Genomic DNA, 20,094 nt, shown 5'->3' with positions numbered 1-20,094 from the left:
CTTCCTGGTGACCCCCAGATTCCGTGCTGACCTTAATGCCTCTGGTGTGGGCCAGAGTTCTGCTTCAGGTCCTGCTGGAGACTTTGGCCTAGCACTCTCCTTACCTGTACCTCTGTGTCCAGCTAGCCACAGGCTGCAAAAGCTCCTTGTAGCTTCAAGAATGATCAGAATCTGAATGTTTTAGTGGGCACAGCTGTTTCTCCTGCTTGTGATGAATGATGGCGCCACAATGCTCCAAAGGTCTTACTAGAAAGATTGCTCAGTTTTTGCTCACCACTATCTGTGGAATGTGGATTACTCTTCCCTCTTGGATATCCATCATGATCTTTTCCAGGCAGGTAAAATGACCTGTCCCATAACTTAGGCTATTGTGGACCTACTTGAAGATCTGTGGCACCTCTCATTGAATCTGCAGTCTCTGAGTGAGTAGAATGCATTAGGATTTCCAGGGAAATGTTTTCTGACCGTTGCTCTCTTGCTGCTTTGACTTTATAACTAATTTAAAACATCAGCAGTTTGGGGGGAAGGAGAAGTAAACTAACAGAACCATGGAAAGCTAGATCTTAGTGTTTTGTTTTTTAAATAAAACTGGCAAGTCTCCAACTGAACTGTCAACTGTTGGACCTAAGGGGCCTGCTGTGATTTCTGAATAACTGAAATTAGCATACCTGGGCTATGTAGTAACTTGCCCCCATAGTCCAAGGAGGATTGAGCACACCTGGCTGAAGTTACACCGTGTCGGGGTTCTTGCAGTAGAAGCTGCTGGCTTCCTGTCCTGTAGCTGCAGTTACAGGCATGCAGTGACTGCCGTAATTTGCGGGTTTGGCTTCTCCAGAAGCTGCTGTTCACTGTGCAGGATCTCCCCTCTACAGAGAATGAGCTTTTTAGCTTTGTCTAATACGGCAGCTAATGCACAAAAATGCTGTAGAGCAATCATTCGATCTTCAAGGATGGATGTGCAAAGCTGGGCTGTGAGTAGTCGGTTTGTACATCACGCCTACACCGGAGAGCATCAGCCTGCGTCACCCCTCGCTGTTCATCCCCACAGGCTGGAGATTCCTGTGCAGCATTAAAGCAAACCTGTCACCGCCCTGACCTTGTGTCCTCCTAGCCATGCCCAAGAGGTACAGCTCGCTTCTGTCTGCATTCTGTGTTCCCTTTGTTGGCTAGGCTGGGTGCTGTCTGTACTGGACACCAGAGTAGAAGTACTTGGACTCTTATCTCACTTCTTCCTCCCCTCTTTACCTGCTTTCCCAATCTTTTTCTAGGGCTTCTTCTTAAGAAATTCTACTCCTGCTGTTCTGAGTACAGACATATATTCAATGTTTGAATTAAATCACCCAGTGTGTCTGTAGCTGCGATAACTGCAGCAGTGGCAGTGCTCAGTGAGCAGAGTGCACTTCACCAGGTCACCAGGGCTTGTGCCAGCATCAAGCTGTCATGGACACAGTGCCAAGATCCTGGCCAGCTGCTAGGTGATCGTAAGGCTCCAGATCTGCTTTTGTCACAACTGGTGGCACTGCTCGGTGGCAGCAAGTAGGAGCTCCGTAGCTGCTGTCTGTGTGAGGACTTTCCTACAGAGGATTTGGTGGCACTGGCTCAAGTCATGTCCCATGGAAATTGCAGATGGACAGTACTGCTCCGAGCCCCACTGTTAGATGTAGCAGCTTCCTCCTGTCATTTGTTTGCCTGTTCTCTGTCGTGCACTGTTTGGTAGTGACAAGAGGCACCAGTACTCCAAATTGCCTGGCTACTATTTTCTTTTCAAGCTATAAGCATTGTGTGAAAGACAATAGTCAATACTTGCAATTGAGGTTTAAAACATGTCAATATTGTTCGTTATACCACAGTCATTGCAATTACTTCTAATAATGGCAATAGAAGAGGCAACAGAGCCAGATTTACAAAGCAATGTAGCTGCTTTAAAAATCCGGAGTAGTGCTTTTGAATGTTTCCATGCCATCTACCTGTAGGCATCTAAATAGCTTGTAAATCAGTATTTTTGTCTCGAACCTTGTTTTTTTCTTTCATAGCTGGTATTCAAAAGTATGGTGTAAGAAATCGTGACTTTGGTTTTTTTTTAACCAAGCAGAGTGAAGTGTATGGGATACCAGTATAAGATTCAAACATGCTGAAGCTGACAGGCAAGCTTTGCTGCTTTCTTTCAGTGTCTAATGATGAAACTATTTACGTGTTTGATCCAGTCTGTGCATCGTTATGTACCTTCAGTGTAAGCAGTGCTGCACAGGCCGATGATACTGCAGGCGTGAGGACAGCACGCACAGCGCTGGTATTTAGGAGATGATGGGTGGGAGTCAAGCTACAGCAGCGTGAACATTTGTTAACTCAGTAGCTCTGGGTTAATTTTAGCCCTGTGTTTAAAGATCTTTAATGAAACCTACCGAGGTGCTCTCTGTTCCTGCAGCTTGCTGCTGGCTGTGTGTAATGCTGTCAGGCTGGGCACAGTCCTTCTGTGGTGCTCCAGCAACGATGGAAACCACATAGAAATGCAGCTGACTTGTGGCTTCCTTACAGTTGTGATTACCCCTGGTTATGTTCTGTTATCTATTTCTTGCTTGTCATGTCTGTGATTTCAGACACGGTCTCTAAACAGGACAGTTCGCTTTTCAGCCACACAGCAAAATGTTTGCAGTGCAGCCTGGATCCCCTGACGTGTATGCAAAGAGCCTAATACGTTATTTCAGCATTCCTCTAACAGTAGAGATTATTAGTGGCTCTAACTGCTAACGATCATACTTGTTATAAAATGCAAAGGATAATCATCAGTGTGCCAGGGCAAATGGTGGAAATACCGTTCTGTAACTGGCTGACATCTTTCTGTGTTGCTCAGAGGCTAATCCCTTGACACTAATGCAGCTGATGTAAAAATACCAGTTCTTTTTTGATGGTGATGCGCCAGTGGGGGAACTGGTTTCCCACAGTTGTTTTCTTTGGCCCTAAGCTATTCTGTGGTCAGCTGAGACTTCCCTGGCTTTTGCTGTTCCTGAAGCTACAGAATATTTTGGAAGAGAAAAGAATCATTAAATCATAGGCTTAAATACTAAGTGAAAGAAAAACAGTAAGAGCCGGGCTGAGGATTAATCCTGACAAAACACCCGTGGAGCTGCATGCATGCCATCCCTCATCTGTTACCTGTTGTAAATGCAGGTTTTGGGGCTGGGGCTGCCAGGATTCTTGCCTTTCCTAGTATGCTACAAAGGAAGCATAGCGGCAGAAAAGGCTGTTGGACTAGAATTTTAAGGCTGTACTTAACCAGGATGTTTCCTACTACCACGCTAGAGCTGTGTTACACCTCTGTAGCGTTTGACCTCTTTTTTTTTTCATGCCAGATTTCCTTTCAGCAATTTGGGAGTGGCCTCTTCAAAACAACCTCTGCTGAATGCTTATTCTGCTCGGATATCTGCTGAAACAGGCAATTCCCCGTCAGTCTTCATGGGAGCTCATTCATTTGCAGCTCTCAGCTGTGTCCTTGAGATTTCACTCTCCCCCCACCTTTATTTTTCCTGGGCAGCTGACTTGGAATAATTTCCACTTTGCAAATTGCAAGAAGGGAGAAGACTGACAGCTGCTCCTGGCCACACTGGCTGTAGCCCGTCCGCATTTACCAGCACCACTATGGCTGGGCTGGGTAACCATACTGTATGATAACTTATTTACTCCTGTGTGGCTGCCTCGGAGCTGAGACCTCTCTTCCCTGCTGGCAGAGGGGACCACGTGAGTGCTCCCCTATCTGTTTTGTGCTCTGTGAGCCAGGTTGCATCATGCCTTTTTGCATCATGCCTTCTTAGTGGTGTTTTGCCAAGCTGGCTGGCTCTGCGTGGAGGTAATTTGGGAACAGTTTCATAATCCTTCTTGCTTGAGAGGTGTGGGCATGATAACCCCTCACTTCCTCTTGTGTATTTCCTTTTCCTTCTCTGGGCAGCTCTCTGCTAAGATGTGCTTTTGCTTTGTGCCCAGGTAGATTATGTGTGATTGTAAAACATTAGCACTGTGGGTTAGTTCTGGGGTCCCTGTCTCCCAAGGATGTGAACATGATACATGGAGCGTCCTGGTTGCTAAATGTTCCATGGTATGGTCTCCTTTCCATTTTTCGTTAAAAAGCATGAAACCTTGTATGTTCCTCCCAGAAAGGTGAGATGTCTTCCTGCAGGCATCTTGGCTGCTTCCAGCACTCTGGGCTTCTGCTTTCCCAGTCCCTTAGGTTTTTACATCACACTCTGTTCATCAGAAGCACTAGTGCACATTTTGGTTGTTTTCACCCCTATCCCTATTCTTTGGAGGAGTTGCAGTTGTAACTACTTGATAACCTAGCAGAACTGCATTCATTCTTTGAATCCCTAAGAGCTTTTTAGAGACTTGTTTCCATCACTTTCTGGTTTGTATTTTCAGATTGTAGCTGTGAGTTAGAGCATCCAACTCTGAAGACTTGAGCAGTTTATTCACAATAAATCACACGCTAACAGATTACTTTATTTAAAGATAACATTCCTCTAGTACTTACTGCGTGTAACTGCAACTGTTGGGTGACAATAAAACCCAAAGTAATCATCCCCTGCCTTACCGAGAGCTGCTGTTTTGCCACTGCTGCCTGCGTTTCAGATCACTTAAGTGGCTTGGCTCACATTCCCTTCCTGTCTAACCTCCTGAAACACACACAATGTAGTTCTTGAGCTGTCCCATGCCGCACATTTCCTAAACGTTGGTGTGTTCGTTAGCTGAACTCTGCGTTAATAATCCAGGTTTTTGTGAAAGGCATGGGACTAGTCCTCGTACCTTTTTAGCTTTGCCCTGTGGCCAGCTTTACTGTTTTACTTTTCTCCTTTGTGGTTCTCCTTCTCTTCCTATTTCCCCCCAGCTTCCCACATTGCCAGGAGGGCTTTACCTGAAGAGGATGCCTGCCTGTCCTGGCCAGCTCTGTGTTTTCTGATCGTCTCCTTTGTAGCCTCCCCCCCTTCCCTCCACAGTATTAGGGATTACTGTTTTTACTAAGCTTTACAGTACTAGCAGTTTCCCTCAATTTAAAAAATAGTTTATGCCTTTTCCCAAATTCTTAAAATAAAAATAACTTGTCTAATTATTTTAAAAGTTTTAAAAATGTATTTTTTTTAATTTTCGCAGGCAGCCTGGACACCTTTCCTTTCCCCCACCTCCAGCTGTAGCCGTGCCCTACCCAGCCCTGAGCTCTGTGCTGGTTCACTGGCTTTGTTCAGCACTTGGCTGGCCTCTTTTGCATCCTTATTAGAGCTGGGGTGATTGGCAGAAGCCTTTCATGCTTCTTTCTGGCTAGCCAGTTAAGGCTTATGAAGCTAGTAACTACTCTTCTTTTCTAAAATAAAATAATTAAAAAATACCTGCTAAAAGTGCAGCCACACATTGGTGGAGACCACCCATCTCGTTGCCTGTAGATGCAAACAAACAAAGTCACTGCAGATAGCTGATCTCTTTCATAGTCCCTGGCTCCTAAATTCCGCCTCAGGTGATCTGCTTTTCTTGTGGTTGAAGCGATCCTTTGATAAACATAAAATGATTTTTCTTTAATTTGAGGTTATTGCCCAATTTCCTGAACTGTAGAACTGGCTGGGTTTAAAAAGCTCACACACGAACTGGGCGGATGAAAGAAAGCGAACTGCTTTTAGCTACATAGACACACTTTCCCTTCGCTTGTTTGCAGTTACTTTTGGACCACAATTTTCCTTCATCACCACTAATAAAATACAGTTTTCCTTCAGCACCACCGCTAAAATACACGTCCCTGAGTGTCATTAAAGTGCAGTGGTTGGCCTTAAATTGCCTCTGAGGCTGTCTGCACATGGATGACATTCATCTTCTTACAGCCTTTTCCTGGTTTCCTGTACTGAGGGATTAAAACCCTCCTGCTGTTACAAGATGCCTTACATACCATAGGGCTGATGGCCCCTTTGCTGGAGAAGTGTTAAGCTTCATCAGCTCCCAGTACCAAAAAAAAATTACAAATTGAGATTTTATCGTTTTGAAGATTCTGTTTGTTGCTATGTCACAGAAAAAAGGAGGGCTTTTCTTTCAAAGCAGCCTATTCAGCCCTTAAAATAAATCAATACAGATATTATATACTCTCCTTATGAGGGTAGAGGCAGCTGCATGCTGCAAGGGTGCTGTCTTTGCCATCCCTGTGGCAGGCTGGGCAGGGAAGAGGGAGGGCTGGGAGGGTTGTTCTGAGTAACAAACACCTGGGGAACACCAGGAGGTAAGAGGCACTCAGCCACATGCAGGTGCTTACTGCAAAATGAGGATTACTGTACTTAGACCAGTGTAGTCCTGCTGAACTTTGCAAAGTGACGGGCTAATCCTGCTGTATGCTCCCAGCTGGGGAGAATGCATTTCTTTACTACATGACCTTCTCCACCCTTACGGAGCCATTTATCTTATAAATACAGCTGGCCCATCCATCTTCCCTTCCAAGTCCTGTTCCAGGCATCCCCTCTCCCAAATCTAGCCCGAAACCTCCTTTGTGCCCTGGTAATTTGGTAAGAGCTCCTGCAGGGCCTTGTAGCTTATGCAGCCTCTGACCTGCGGAGGTGCCCCTGCCCATGCTGCCAGGAGGAGGCAAATGGGCAGTGGGTTTCGAAAACTTGTCTTTTGAGACCTGATCTCGTTTGTCCAACTTGATTGAAATTGGCCAACAAGCATAGGAGAGATTAGGGAGGCGAACAGCTGTACAGCCTGAGAAAATCGGATAAAAATCATGTAATAGAAAGAACCAGTAATCTTTTTCCAAATAAGAAGGAAAGTTTGTCTTTTTTTTTTTTTCATTTTAATGGGAGTTTGAGCACTGTTGTCATTTTTATTTTGCTTATTATTTTTTGAAGGTGTGAGTACACTTTAGAGAGCTACTGACAACGAAGGCATTTCAGTGAATCAGTCGTTATGTGAAAAAAGCCAAAAAGCCATGCTGCATGGAAATTAAGACCTTTAATCCCTTAGTCCACAGGCAAACCTTATAAACTGTTGTTAATTAAGCCCTTGTGTTACGGGTGAATAATAATATTCTACTCCTGCATTATTTTTGTTATGATAGGCACTGTCGCATCTCAGAGAAAGCAAAAGTTGGGCCTGAAGTGCTGAGCTGCTGCTCGATGTCCCATGGGGATGGGTTTCCAGGGCACAGGATCTGGCCTCTGCAGGAAGGAATCGATTCTTTTTTAAAGGAAGAAATGAGTTTTCAAGATGACAAATGCATTTTTTGCCGTGAAAGTGCTCCCAGTTCATTTCACAACCGTTTATGCTCAGTTCAAAGCGCTGTTTGTTTGCCCCTGTTCACCACATCACTGCGAGCAGTGCTGGTGATGCCGGTCCCCACGCTTCACGTCCTTGCTCACGGTGAAATCATGATGCAGTTTCAGCATTGATTGCACTTAGGAACGTAGATCTGTGTCTGTTGCATGTAGGAACATAGATCTTCCTTGCTTTCTCTTTCGTCCACGGAATCTATCTGTTGTTTCCCCCTCTTTTTGCTGGGTGATTCTTGGTAAAATATTTCAAGCACCCAGCAATAAGAAGGGGAGGCTGCAACCTAAAACAGATCGCTTCTGTTTAAGATCAAAGCATTGTTACTCCCCTGCTCCTTTTGCAATGACTTTCTCAGAAAACAGAACAAGGTTCAGGGCTGAAATCTCCTTTTTATCTGTTCTGTTGGTGGCAGCTTGTTTGCAGCCCCTGCCATCCAGCAATAAGAGATGTGCTTGGATGTCTTGTAGCAGGTGAGAGACCTGCACTGCACAGGAGCTGTTGTGTCAAAAGCCAGATCCCTTCCATAAAAGATCCAGTTAAGCACATAACAGCATAAACAAAACAGGTTATAACACAGCTGCTGAGTGAGACATCAAGCACGGTGCTAGAGAGCTATGAGACTCCACACAGACATTTTAAATTTTCCTTGGTGACTGTATCAATACTTTTATTCTTGGCATTTTTGCCTCTTACTTCTACTGTATTTCACTCTCCTGGGATTTGCAATGTTTTCTACATCTTCATTCCCAAAAAGGCCTACTCGGTTGTGTCTCTAAATCATTCTTATACCTCAGAGGGTGATATTTACAAAGGTTGTAGGGAAAATAAAATAATTTTGGTGTAAGTTTAAATTTACTCGTTGCCTGTGTGCATAGGTAAGTGCGTTTGCCTCTAAGGTGAAGAAGTTCTTACAGCTTCAAAGCAGGAGTCACTCTGAAGTGTCTGTAGTCTAAACCGGGGGGACTTGTTTTTTTTTTTAGTAGCTTGCTATTTTATGTTGTCTTGTTTGTATAAACAAACTCTAGGTGTTACGGAAGAGGAGAGGGCTGCAGAGATGCAGAAAACAAAGACTCTACCATCTGTAAACAGGCTGACAGTGGATATCATGGAACTGGAAGCGCTCAGAAAGTCTGTGGAGGACTTCTTCTGCTTTTGCTATGGTGGGTGCTTTAAAGTCTTCAAAATACCTGTTCTGGATTCCTAATTTTTTATTCCAGTTGGGAAGGAGGTACTGTACAGTCTTAGCCTCTCAGCTGTACTGCTGTTAAGGTAATAAGCCTCTGTCCTGGTTTCGGTTAGGACAGAGTTAATTTTCCTCCTAGTAGCTGGTAGAATGCTATGTTTTGGCTTAGGATGAGAAGAGTGCTGATAACACCCCGATGTTTTAAGTGTTGCGGAGCAGTGCTTACACCAAGCCAAGGATGCCTCAGCTTCTTGCTCTGTCCCGCCAGCAGGCAGGCTGGGGGTACAGCAAGAGCTGGGAGGGGACAGACCCAGGACAGCTGACCGAAAGTGGCCAAAGGGGTATCCCATCCCATCTGGGGTCATGCTAAACAATATATAGGGGTGGCTAGCCAGGGGAGGGGGCCGGACTGCTCGCGGTTAGGCTGGGCATCGGTCAGCGGGTGGTGAGCAATTGCATTGGGCATCACTTGTTTGTACACATTAGTAGTAGTAGTACTATTATCATCATTGTTATTATTATTGTTATTATTATTGTTGTTATTGTTATTTTCCTGTCTTATTAAACTGTCTTTATCTCAGCTCACGGGCTTCACTTTCCCGTTTCTCTCCCCCATCCCAGAGAGGGAGGGGGGAGTGTGAGCGAACGGCTGTGTGGTGCTGAGCTGCCGGCAGGGTTAAACCACAACAGCCTCATTTTTACTAGCTGATTCCAAAGTGTACACATTGGATTTTGTTTTTTTTTTTCTAATGTTTTGCAGGATATAATTTGGGATTACTGCACAGTACAGTCCCCTTAGTTTTGTTTTAAGAAAGCCCCTGTACCTCAGTGGGTTCCACTGAATATTGGTGTGTGCGGTACTTGGTTTCCTGCAGAGATTTGCATCTGCACCTTGTTTTCTCTCCAGTCCTCTCCAAAGTAGTAGTGGGTTTTATGAGGCACAGGTCCTTTTGCTAACTTGCACCCTTCTGACCTTGTAACAATCTCATTTTATTTTTAGGTAAAGCTTTAGGAAAGTCAACAGTAGTACCTGTGCCATACGAGAAGATTCAGAGAGACCAGTCTGCTGTGGTGGTACAGGGCCTGCCTGAAGGACTTGCATTTAAACATCCAGCAAATTACGATGTTTCAACCCTGAAGTGGATTTTGGAAAACAAGTCAGGGATCTCATTTATCATCAAAAGGTTATTTGCTGCCTCCTCTTTTTAGTCTGTCCATTAAAGTTTTTGTACTTAAATTTGCATTCATTTTTTAATTAAATACATTGCAGCCTGTTTTGCTTGAGCAGAAGTGTTGCCTTTTTTTTTAATATACTCTGAAGTAAATACTGATGTCTTGGCTAAAGCTATGTGTTTTGTTTGTTTGTTTTTCCCTTTATTTCCATACAGGCCTTTCCTAGAGCCAAAGAAACACCTAGGTAAGTTAGTACTTATTCAGGTTCAAAAATAGCTTAGAATTTTACTTTCAAAAAGGCAACATCATTTTCTCCAGTACTTGGCAGGATAGCAGTATAAATGCAGTATTTGGTCTTTTGGAGAAAGAGGCAAACTTCGTGGAAATTCCTAGGCTGTGAGTTGCCTCACTCGCTTTTGGAACTATAACCTTTTCCTTTATGCTTTCTGCTAGGAGCAACTAATTAGAGACAAATTTGTTCTATTGCGTTCTTTGTCCTTTTACTCAATTTAAATTTAATGTGAATTGGATAGTATCCTAGGGAAAAGAGAAATGAACTGATGAAAGGCTGTGCGTTGCATTTTTAGAAGATGCCTAGTCTTTGCTGTGCTCTGCATTCCAATATGTAGCTGATTTTGGCATTTATATCTCATTTTAAAAATTGATTTAATCTTCTGAAGTGGTTAGGTGTTGCAGTTTCTATGAAAGCCTATACGTTTTAAAAAATCTGAGCTAACGTAGTTCTTTAAGAACTCTGAAGATTCATTTCTAGCTTTGAAGAAGTCCCTTCCCCTGTTCCAGCTGTGAAATTATTTTGCTTTAGTTGCAAGAAGTGCATGTGAGGATTTGTTTTATGAAGAGGATAAAGCATGTTGTTTACCAGAATCTCTATAGGAATGTAGTCAAAAAAGAAAAGTTTCACTTTCTGATGTGCAACAGCTAGAAACTGAAGCTTGATTAGTAAAATCAGAAATATGTTGCCTGTGCCTAGTAAGAAAACTAGAGAGTAGGGAATTACAGAGATTCCAGTAATTAAATATTTATATTGATAAAGCAAGGTAGGTTTCAGTGGGTAAGTGACTTCTTGAAAACATAACCCATTTGTGTAGCTGTAATTTAGAAATAAACTGGAATTTCTATAAACCTATCCTCCTCCTTTTAGCAGTTTAGATGAAGGATTTGCTTAGCTTTGTTTCCCAAGATTTTCACTTCAAATCATGAAAGAGAGCACTGAAAAGCATACTGATAGGCACATTTGAAGTAATTTTATATTGGTGTTAAATGCAGTTTAATGAGATCCATCCTTCATATCTGTGTACAGAGAACATACGCACATACCTGCCAAATTTGAACAGGTTTTTGCTTCGTGAAATCAATGTTACATTTTCAATTTGTGTTTAAGGTGAATGGAGAACAGGAAATTCAAAGGTTGTCTTTTAACTTTCAGGAGCTCATATGACAGATCCTTCACATTCAATTATACCTCCAGGTGGAAGGTGAATTTAAAATAATGTAGTTTTTTTGCCTGTCTTTAAATATTTCATCTACTGAGAAACAGACAAGCTTGTGTAGTATGATTTGATGTTGGTACCAACTGCGTGTTTTCATATAGTTTATCTTTCTCTTAATGTGCCTTCTCTGTCCAACTGACCTTTGGATAACTTTTGCTTGCATGGGATTATAAAAAGCATGAAGTTGAATTTTCTCTTTCTTTTGACCATTATTTGTGGGGAAGCTGTTATGAATTAAACAGATGGCAAAGTTTCCCCTCAGTTTAATTAGCCCAGCGAGTGTTCTTAATTCACGGTCTGTCAGTCAGGGATGTTTGTCCTGTTGTGTGCTGCAGCAGTGATGGGGAACAGCTGTAATGCTCCTGCCTTCCCCTCCTCAATTAAAAACCCAGTACATATATATTTATTCTTCAATGAAGAGATTATATGTGGAATAAATCAAAAATTGGTTAATGTGGAAACAGAGCAAAATGGCAGTTGTTTCTGTGGCTCTGAGTGCACTTTTTGTTAAATGGTGAATGCTCCTGAATATTGTGCACATCCTGAGAATGTAGGGACGGGAGATTCTTCCCTGTTCCCTAAAGATAATTCAGATAAGCCAAGATGCAAAGCTTTTTACTTCTGTTTTTCTAGTTTGAAAACAATACAGTGAGGTTGATTTTACTAGACAGCTTGTAAAGCTGAAGGAACTTTCCAGAAATGTGATATATTTTTTTTATAATGTCAGTGTTTGTTTTGTTTATTTTTATAGTTGTCCTCCTATTCAAGTGAAAACGGAACCAAATGAGGATTCTGGTATGTTCAAAATTTTGTCCTCATTTGCAAAAAATGATGAATCAGTTTCTGTTCAGAAGGTTCTATTAAGGAATGAAAGGAAAATCCAATAAAAGCAGCAAAGATCCATGATGTGTGAGAAAGAAAAGCTTTACTTAAAAATGGCCACTTTTCAGTTGCAGTTTTTATATGTATTTTTATTTATTTATTTATTTATTTACCTTGGTTAGAGGTTTCCATTTCTAGATGGAGGAGATTTGTAACTTTTTGTAGACTAAAATAATTTCTTTGTAAATAGTTTACTTGGAAGTGGAGAAGAGGAAGATCCTCAGGTCTTTACTTAGTCCTAATTGAAGATCATTTTATCCCTAATGTGAAGAGAAAAACTTAGTTTATATACAATAATATTACCAGAATATCAAAAATGACAGAATGCTGAATGCCGTTTTCTAGCTAAGATGGAAATAAATAGCAAAGCATGTTATTTATTGTTTTAAAAAACTAAAATCAAGCAATCTTAAGTTCCCCTGCTCTTAGGACAGGCTGCTGCAAGGCAGTGGTTGGTAGCAGGGCAGTGCTGAAGTGTGTGCTTTGAGATAACCACAAATGATCCCAGGGAGGCTACCAGTCTGCCTGCAGATAAGCTTCTGACCTTCTGCTTTGTTAGGTTGGGCTGCACTACTTGGCATTTTGCACAAAACCAAGATTTTTTGTTTAGTCCTGTATTTTGGTTTAGTTCTGTTTGCTTCATAACTTCAAGCTTGGCGTTTAGTACCCCTTAAAGGTTAATATTTAGCTTAACACAACTGAAGAGTCAACTTGAGCTTTTCACCAGCTTCTTTCCAGTGCTGCTTTCAAGACATTTGAAGTAATTCTTTTGCCCCAGTGTGTTGAAAGCATTTTAGGGAATGGGGGAAGGCATACAGGGGAAATAGTTCACTTTGATAAAGCCAAGAGCAGTTGAGGCCTGTCATTGTTGCTGCCTTGAGCAGCAAAATTTGGACTTTATCTGAAACTAGGGATACAGAGGGGTGAGCTTGGAGTAGGTCTAGAAGTACTTGAAGTACTTTTAGCACAAGAGATTAAAAAACCTTTTTTTTTTTTTTTTTTTCCTTTTTTTTTCTTTTTTTTTTTTTTCTGCTGGTAGTGGGCAAAAAGCAAGGAGACCATTATTTTTAATTCTTCAGATCTCAGATAGCAATTTGCAGGGATGCCTGTTTGTAGGGAAGCCTTTCATACTCGATCACTTCTGATGGTAACCACCCAGACACAAGAAACTTGAAGCATCAGCATGTCATTTGTTACTGTTGTTTTAGCTCAACAATTACTTTCTGTGTCAGTACTTGAATTTTCTTTTTCTTCTTTTTTTTGGACTAAAGACCAGCTAGAATCTTGGTGTTGTTGTGATTTTTTTTTTTAATTTCTTTATTAGTTTTTAAGAATTTGGTTATCATTAGTCTCCTTATTTGATTCCGTTGTTGCTTCTGCAGGAATTTCACTGGAAATGTCAACAGTAACAGTAAAGGAGGAGTCAGAGGATCCTGACTACTATCAGTATAATATTCCAGGTAATGATGCTAACTTTTGTACCTGCTTATCTCCTGAATGGTTGGATTGCTTAAGTCTTGCTCTCTCTGTACCTCTCTTTTTGCTTATTGGCGGCTGTTAAACATGTAACTGCTTACTTAGCTCTGTTAGGATACAGCATTTCCATGCTGGATTCCATTTAAGTTGTGCTTCAGGTCTTCCAGTATTCTTCACTACAATGTTGGCACAACAATGTAAGTGTGTTTGGGGCTTAAGGAGAAATTTCAGGTGTTTCTTTGTTTTCATCCTGAGAGTCCAGTATGCAGACTAATTCCACTGGCCTCTTTAAACAGGAAAGAAAATGTCATGTTACTCGTCAGAGCACTTCTTGGATCTTTACAGTTTCAGTAAATTATATGGTGTATCAATCACTTTCCTTGTATGGAAGGACCAATATGTGTCAAAAATGTTTTGGAAGTTACAAGATAGATTTCTGTTGACAAAGAATAGCAACATCTATGAGGTCCATGATTCAGCTTCAAAACTGTGTGTTTTTAAATCTTTCTCAGCTGCTTTGCCTCATCTATACACATCTAGTTGAAATACTGCACATTAATCTCAGCCAGGAGTGAATAGAGAAAATCGTAAGAAATTATTTCTGTAGCTTGAAATAAACAGTAAGAAAGAAGACCTAAATAGAAATGGCAATATAAAATAAGTAGAACCCTGAATGTATTATTTCAGCTTGCTTGCATCTGCTGTTAGGTTAATTGTCTGAGCAATACAAAAAAAAAAAAAAAAAAAACCAAAAACAGGAAAGCTGTCATGCCTCTCTGAAGGATAACTGTATGTTCAACAGCAAAGGGCAAAACAGCACATCCTTTCATTTTGTAATAATATTTATTATTGAGACAGCATTTTTGTGTGTTTAGACACAAAAATTCTTGAGATTATTTTAATACGTGTTTTAATTACTAATTACAGGATTGCAGAATCAGTGTTCTCTTACTGGCATGTCTTAAGTAACGTAGGAACAAACATTGTTCAGAATGATCTTAACCATATGGTGTACCAAAATATCACTACTCTGGTGCGGAATCTGAAAGGTGAATTCTCTGGGGTTAGGATTATCTTTTCTTTGTGTTTGTAAATCGCCTCGCCTCAGAGGTCCGTGGGTTTACAGGCATTATATAATGCAATAATAATAGATGCCTTTTTGGAGACATCCTAATCACTGTTACTTCCAAAGCCAAGCCCTGTCATCTCTTTTGCTTTTCATCCCCTTGTGGCTTTCCATTTCATGCATAAAAACAATGTCAGAATTTGGCCAGTAGCCTGGAGTGTAATCTGACCCTGTTTGAGGAGCGTCTGTGCTGAAACCACTTATAGCACAGTAACCCATTGTCGTGCAGCACGCTGGAACTAAAAAATTCCATTTGTACAGTATGGTTCCATAGCAAAGTGGGTTTCTTGGGGGATTTCTCTCGTCTTTCCCTACCTATCTCTAAATTTAATCATTCTGATTGGTGGAAAGTAATATGCTTTTTTTTTCAGATAGCCACATAACATCATACCTGCTCAGTTAATAAATCCCTCTAACCTCGCTCCCAATCTCACATTTAAAATGAGACCAAACAGAAGGTGCTGTTAGAAAGGATGGGGGTGCTGTGAGCCAGGAGAGGTATTACGGTGTCATGTTGTCACCTTCCCCTGAAGGAAAGGAGCTTCCCCTTCGTTTCTTTGAACTCTAAGGTTTGAAACAGAAGTTGTACAAAAAATGCAGAAGGATATAAATTCAAGAGGGATGTAGGGGCTCAAGTGTGCATGAAGATGCTGTGCAGAGAAGTAAACCTAAGAAAAGTACAGTTATAGTAAGGTGTGTCTTTGAAGGACGGGGTCTGGCTGCCCAGCATTTCCTTTGTAGACACATGCTGCAGAAAGAAAGGGAAATGGCTAGGGTCATAGTTGTTACTAAAAATACCCTCCAGCAAGAGCTGGCTTTATCGATTTATGAGAACAAACAACTTCACTGTTAGAGAACAGCAATGTGCCAGGGGCCTCCTGGAGAATATGATTTCCTGGTGAAATTTCACAGTTATTGTTTTTCTCTGAGTGTCTACTTCCTCTCACAAACCCAGGATGCTCACCAAAGGCCTGCGTGCCTTAGTGGCATGCACAGATTACCAGTTAATCAAAGGGGACAAAGTTAGAGCCGGGGACAGGCGCTCTCTTCATCTCTTATCATCTGCTAATTCCTTGCAGCATTTGGATGTTGCCATGAGTTAATACTGAATTACTAAATTTAGAGATGTGTTAGCAGCACACTGTACGAAGAGTAGGAAATGGGAACTTCTAACCACCAGAGATTTCATGTGGGTGTTCTGATCGGGTATGGGGGCAGTTTTCCATCGGTAGGCAGTAGCAGTGTGGCAGTGGGTGATTTGGTTCCAGTATCTTGGACAAATGTGAAGGTCACTGCAGTATTAAATGCTTTGTCTGACATCAGAGACAAAATGTTTTGGGAGAAAGGTCCAGATTTTGACTGACTATATGAGGAAAAGGATAGTAAAAAAAAAAATCAGGACTAAATAAAGCATGTGGGAGCATTCCAAATATAACATTCCTGTATATACCTGATCTGTAAGTACCATTTTTTAAGGCTTTTCTGAAAAGAGATGTTAGTTAAAATGCTGTTCTTAGTTTGGTGTCCTTGAAACAAGTACATACATCTGTGTCCATGCCCATTTCCTTGTGTTCAGGAGGCTGTTTAGCTGATGTGTAAACGTACTGGTCAGTAAAAAGCCCAGAGCTTTTACTAGAAGGCCATCCACAAGATCCAAGCTATCTGGAAAGGTTTTAATTGAAAAGAATGAGGTCAAGATACTGTCAGTGCCAAAAGGAGAACAGCTCTGAAGCAATTAAGAGAACAGAATTGAGCTATCCATCTTTTTTTTTTTTTTTTTTTTTTTTTTTTTTTTTTCAATTTCCAAAGAAGCAGGGATATAGTAAGAAAATTACTCGGGAACACATGCTCTTCATCAGCACAGACTGAAACAAGGGTTTTTGGAGACATGGCCCTTATAGCACTGAGCGATTTGCTGACTAAGTACCAAGCACTTCATGACAGAAGCGTGATGTCCAATGGATTTTATGGATGCAAGTCTTCAGGTGCCTTGAAGTTCGTAGGATCACAGAACGGTTTGGGTTGGAAGGGACCTTCAAGCCCATCTAATTCCAGCCCCTGCCATGGGCAGGACACCTCCCAGTAGGGCAGTTTGCTCAAAGCCCCATCCAGCCTGGCCTTGGAAAGTGAAAGCAAAGAGAACAAGAAGCAGCAGAAGGCTCACAAAAGACCTAGATTTAGTCTGAGTGTTAAAGAATTTGTAAGCCTCTGTTTTGCACAGGAGAGTTGCTGTTAGCTGGTAACTGTGCTTGGCACTTCTTCTGATGCAAGGCGATACTGCGTGGCTCTGCCTACAAATCGGATAGATTAGGCTCCTAGGACTTTATTGCAGGATTTTACTTCTAGTATAACTGCTTCCTGGGGTGTTAGCAATTAAGTTTTGCACCTTTGTGATCATCCTTCCTCCACTGTCCTTGCGGCACTGGAATTAAATTCTTACCTCATGAGTTTTCTTCTTTATTCATTTTTGTGATTTTCTTCCTACTTCTCTTCCTAGATGGAACTCTTTTTGATCTTATTATCACCCTACTTGGTTTTGGCTATTCTAGCGATGGGAAAAGCTCTTCAAGTTCCATAAAATAATCTGTGTTAGTCACTTTTTTTTTTAAAAAAAAAAAGAGTTACAGAATAAACACAAAAATACATGCTTTTGCCTGTAATGGGATGCATGCTTTTGTGCTGGTGCACTATAAAATACAACAATTGCATATTCCAGAAGAACTCTTAGGAAGTGATGCACCTGTCTGCCTGCATACACTAACTGTTTGGTCAAATAAAAGCAAATTTAGGCCACGGAGGCATATTCTAGCATGTCCAGTGAGTGCACGTGCTATTCCTGCTCCCCCTTAACAGTTGCAAGTCCCACTCTTTTGATGAGAATTTCTTGTCCTGTGTCCTAGAGCACCAGCAGTGTACTCCAGCTTTTTTTTTTTCATTGCCTGTTGTAGTATTTAATATTGTATATGTACTTTTAGTAGACTGAAATATTCATCGTCTGATTGTGGCAGCAGTCTTTTCTAGCTTTTCTCACTGTGTGGATGAAATAGAGTTTAAAATAGTTCACTTGCCTTGTGAGCTAACAGTAGCCTTTCCTGTTAAACTATTAATGTTGATTGCAGCTATCCTTTTAGACCTCCCTCTAAATGGCCACCATTTCTGGGGAGCTGTGTGATGTTCTGCAGACTGTATTTGCAAATGAACGCAAAAGTGATTCAGTTTATGAGAACAACTATTCCAAATCCTTCCAGTTAGTCCTGGGATGGTATTCCTGTCTGCCACACTTAGGCTAGTTTTATACACCCGTGCTGTTTCTGCGGTAGGAAATGATCTCTTGCTCAGTCGGTGGGGCCCTCTTGCAGTCTGGCTGCTGTAGTGCCAAAGCATTCAGCAGTGGGGGTTTGGTGGTGGTAATTTTACTTTCTGGGCTTCTGCAGCAGCCTTTGTAAAGCAGTCCATACGTGGAGTCAAAAGAGCTGTTGTGGTTAAAAGCAGGCAAACTTGTGGTGCTGTAAATGTTTTCAACCTTTCTGATTTTGTCTATTTAACGTAGGTAGAAATTTTAGAGTCAGAAAGGGTTTGCTGGGGAAATAAATTTTGACTCACAGGGAAAAGACTGAGCTAATTAAAAGATAATTGAAAAAAATCAAAACCATCAGCGTTTGATGCTTTAAAATTAGTTTAGTTTATTAACACAAATGCAAACATTCAAAACCTGCTTTTCTACGTGAGTCTTTCTGACTGTTTAGTAGTGCAGGAAATGCAAGCACCTTCCATTAGCCCCTCAAATTTGTATTTTGCTAAACTGAACAAGTAAAGACTTAAAGGTTGTTGTTATTTCACAGACTTTCCTGTTAACTTTACAGAAAGTATTGAATGAGCATATGATATGTGAAGATAAGAGTCATTTGGTAAATTCCTCTATGGACTGGGAAAATGTGTTTGTTGTGACAGACAATTTAAAAGGCATTCTCTTTGTTCCCAAGCAGGCCCTTCTGAAACATCAGAGATGGATGAAAAAATTGCTCTTGCAAAAAGTTACACAGGTAGGCCTTATAGTTCTATTTTTTTCCTCACATCCATTTTGTGAGTTCGTTGTGTGAGTTTTGCTTTCCAGGGCTCTGCCTCTTTGATTTGAAGAGTTAGGGTGTTGAAATTTAAATTTTAAAACATAATTGAAATTTTCAGGTGCCTTAATTTTCAGGTATCCAAATAAAGAGACATGCAAAAAGGAATCTTATTTCTTCTATTTCTTTTCTAAAATTGAAAAGGAGCATCAGGTTGATCACTCTAAAGCAGTAGTAATTTATAAGTGCCAAGTGTATGTTTCTCATGAAAATCAGTCTGTTTCATAATTAGTTACAAAATTCAGTGAGCCTCTGCTTATGTATTGTGAATAGAACTTGATCATTTCTTTCCTTTAGATGGGTGTGAAGTGAGCAGACACATAGACAACCAAGCATACAGAAAGTTTGTGTTTAGGGGAAGCAGTTCCTTGCTGACTCTCAACAATATATGAAATGAATTTACCTTTTTTTTTTTTTTCCCAGCTTTTCCAGTTTGAATTAAAAATACCTTTTTGCCCATTTGCTGACATTAGAAAAAACTGATCAGTGTTTCAAGCTATGACATTCCTTATATGGTCAGAGTGGTCGTGCTGTCATCAATTTTTAAGATTCAGAAGTTGTCTTCTTTAGGTTTTCATATGAACGTTATGATTCTGGATTTTTGGCTTCTGAAAATCCTTGCTTTGAATACTCAATGTTAAAAAATATATATATATATATATATTTTTGTTACGGTATGTCTTTATTTTGTATTTGTCTAAAGGAAGCCACCAGGGTTCTGTTTGTAGTGAAGAAACAGATGAGGAAATACTGGTAGAAGGTTAGAGATACAAAATGTTTTTCATGAAAATAAATAACATCATTGGATTTTTCTTTTTACGGAAATACTTGGAAAGATGGCACCTTAGTTAAAGCTGTACCTCTTCTCCAGCTATTCTCTTTCCACATTTCCACATGGTTGTCTCTTTTTCTATTTTGTTTTAATCTCGTAAACCTTGCCACTCTGTGGCTTACTATAGGCAAGTTGGGATGGAGTTGTCATTTTTGTAAATCATAAATTGCATTTGTGAGGTGCCTGTCACCTCACCCACCATTTAATGCTTTGACATGACGTTAAGAGTACACCATTCTGCAGCTAGTTTCATTCTAAGCCCCTGGCCCTCGAACCTGAGGCATGATTTTTTTTTGGATGTTTAGGCCAAGTTGTGCTAGCAGCAGTGCTCATTCTTGCAAATCTCATTATTTTTGCTTTGAAGATAAGTGTCACCATAGTTAAGGGTACCATTACATGAAATTCAAAAGCATTTCTCTTGATGAAGGAGAATATAGTTTTTGGCTCTTGCTGACTTCGCAACTAGCACTACTTTTTTGAAAAGAAATTAAAAAATCTAG

At 40.9% G+C, this 20,094-nt stretch overlaps 1 protein-coding gene across 2 annotated transcripts in view; it reads left to right on the top strand.

Annotated features, from left to right (window-relative positions):
- The window catches only part of GTF2I (general transcription factor IIi), a 72,368-nt gene that overhangs the window by 10,301 nt on the left and 41,973 nt on the right, over positions 1-20,094 (top strand). The window contains exons 4-10 of one of the 2 annotated variants that reach the window (XM_032200717.1): positions 8,313-8,447; positions 9,471-9,654; positions 9,859-9,887; positions 11,091-11,139; positions 11,906-11,949; positions 13,419-13,496; positions 18,625-18,681. In XM_032200717.1, coding sequence (XP_032056608.1) covers positions 8,313-8,447; positions 9,471-9,654; positions 9,859-9,887; positions 11,091-11,139; positions 11,906-11,949; positions 13,419-13,496; positions 18,625-18,681 — 576 coding nt within the window. Of the gene's footprint in view, positions 1-8,312; positions 8,448-9,470; positions 9,655-9,858; positions 9,888-11,090; positions 11,140-11,905; positions 11,950-13,418; positions 13,497-18,621; positions 18,682-20,094 lie in introns of both variants that reach the window. The other variant, XM_032200716.1, reaches the window with a different exon arrangement.

This window comes from Aythya fuligula, chromosome 20, assembly GCF_009819795.1.
Source record: "Aythya fuligula isolate bAytFul2 chromosome 20, bAytFul2.pri, whole genome shotgun sequence".
NCBI lineage: Eukaryota > Metazoa > Chordata > Aves > Anseriformes > Anatidae > Aythya > Aythya fuligula.
This window is presented reverse-complemented; position numbering and strand designations above follow the sequence as displayed.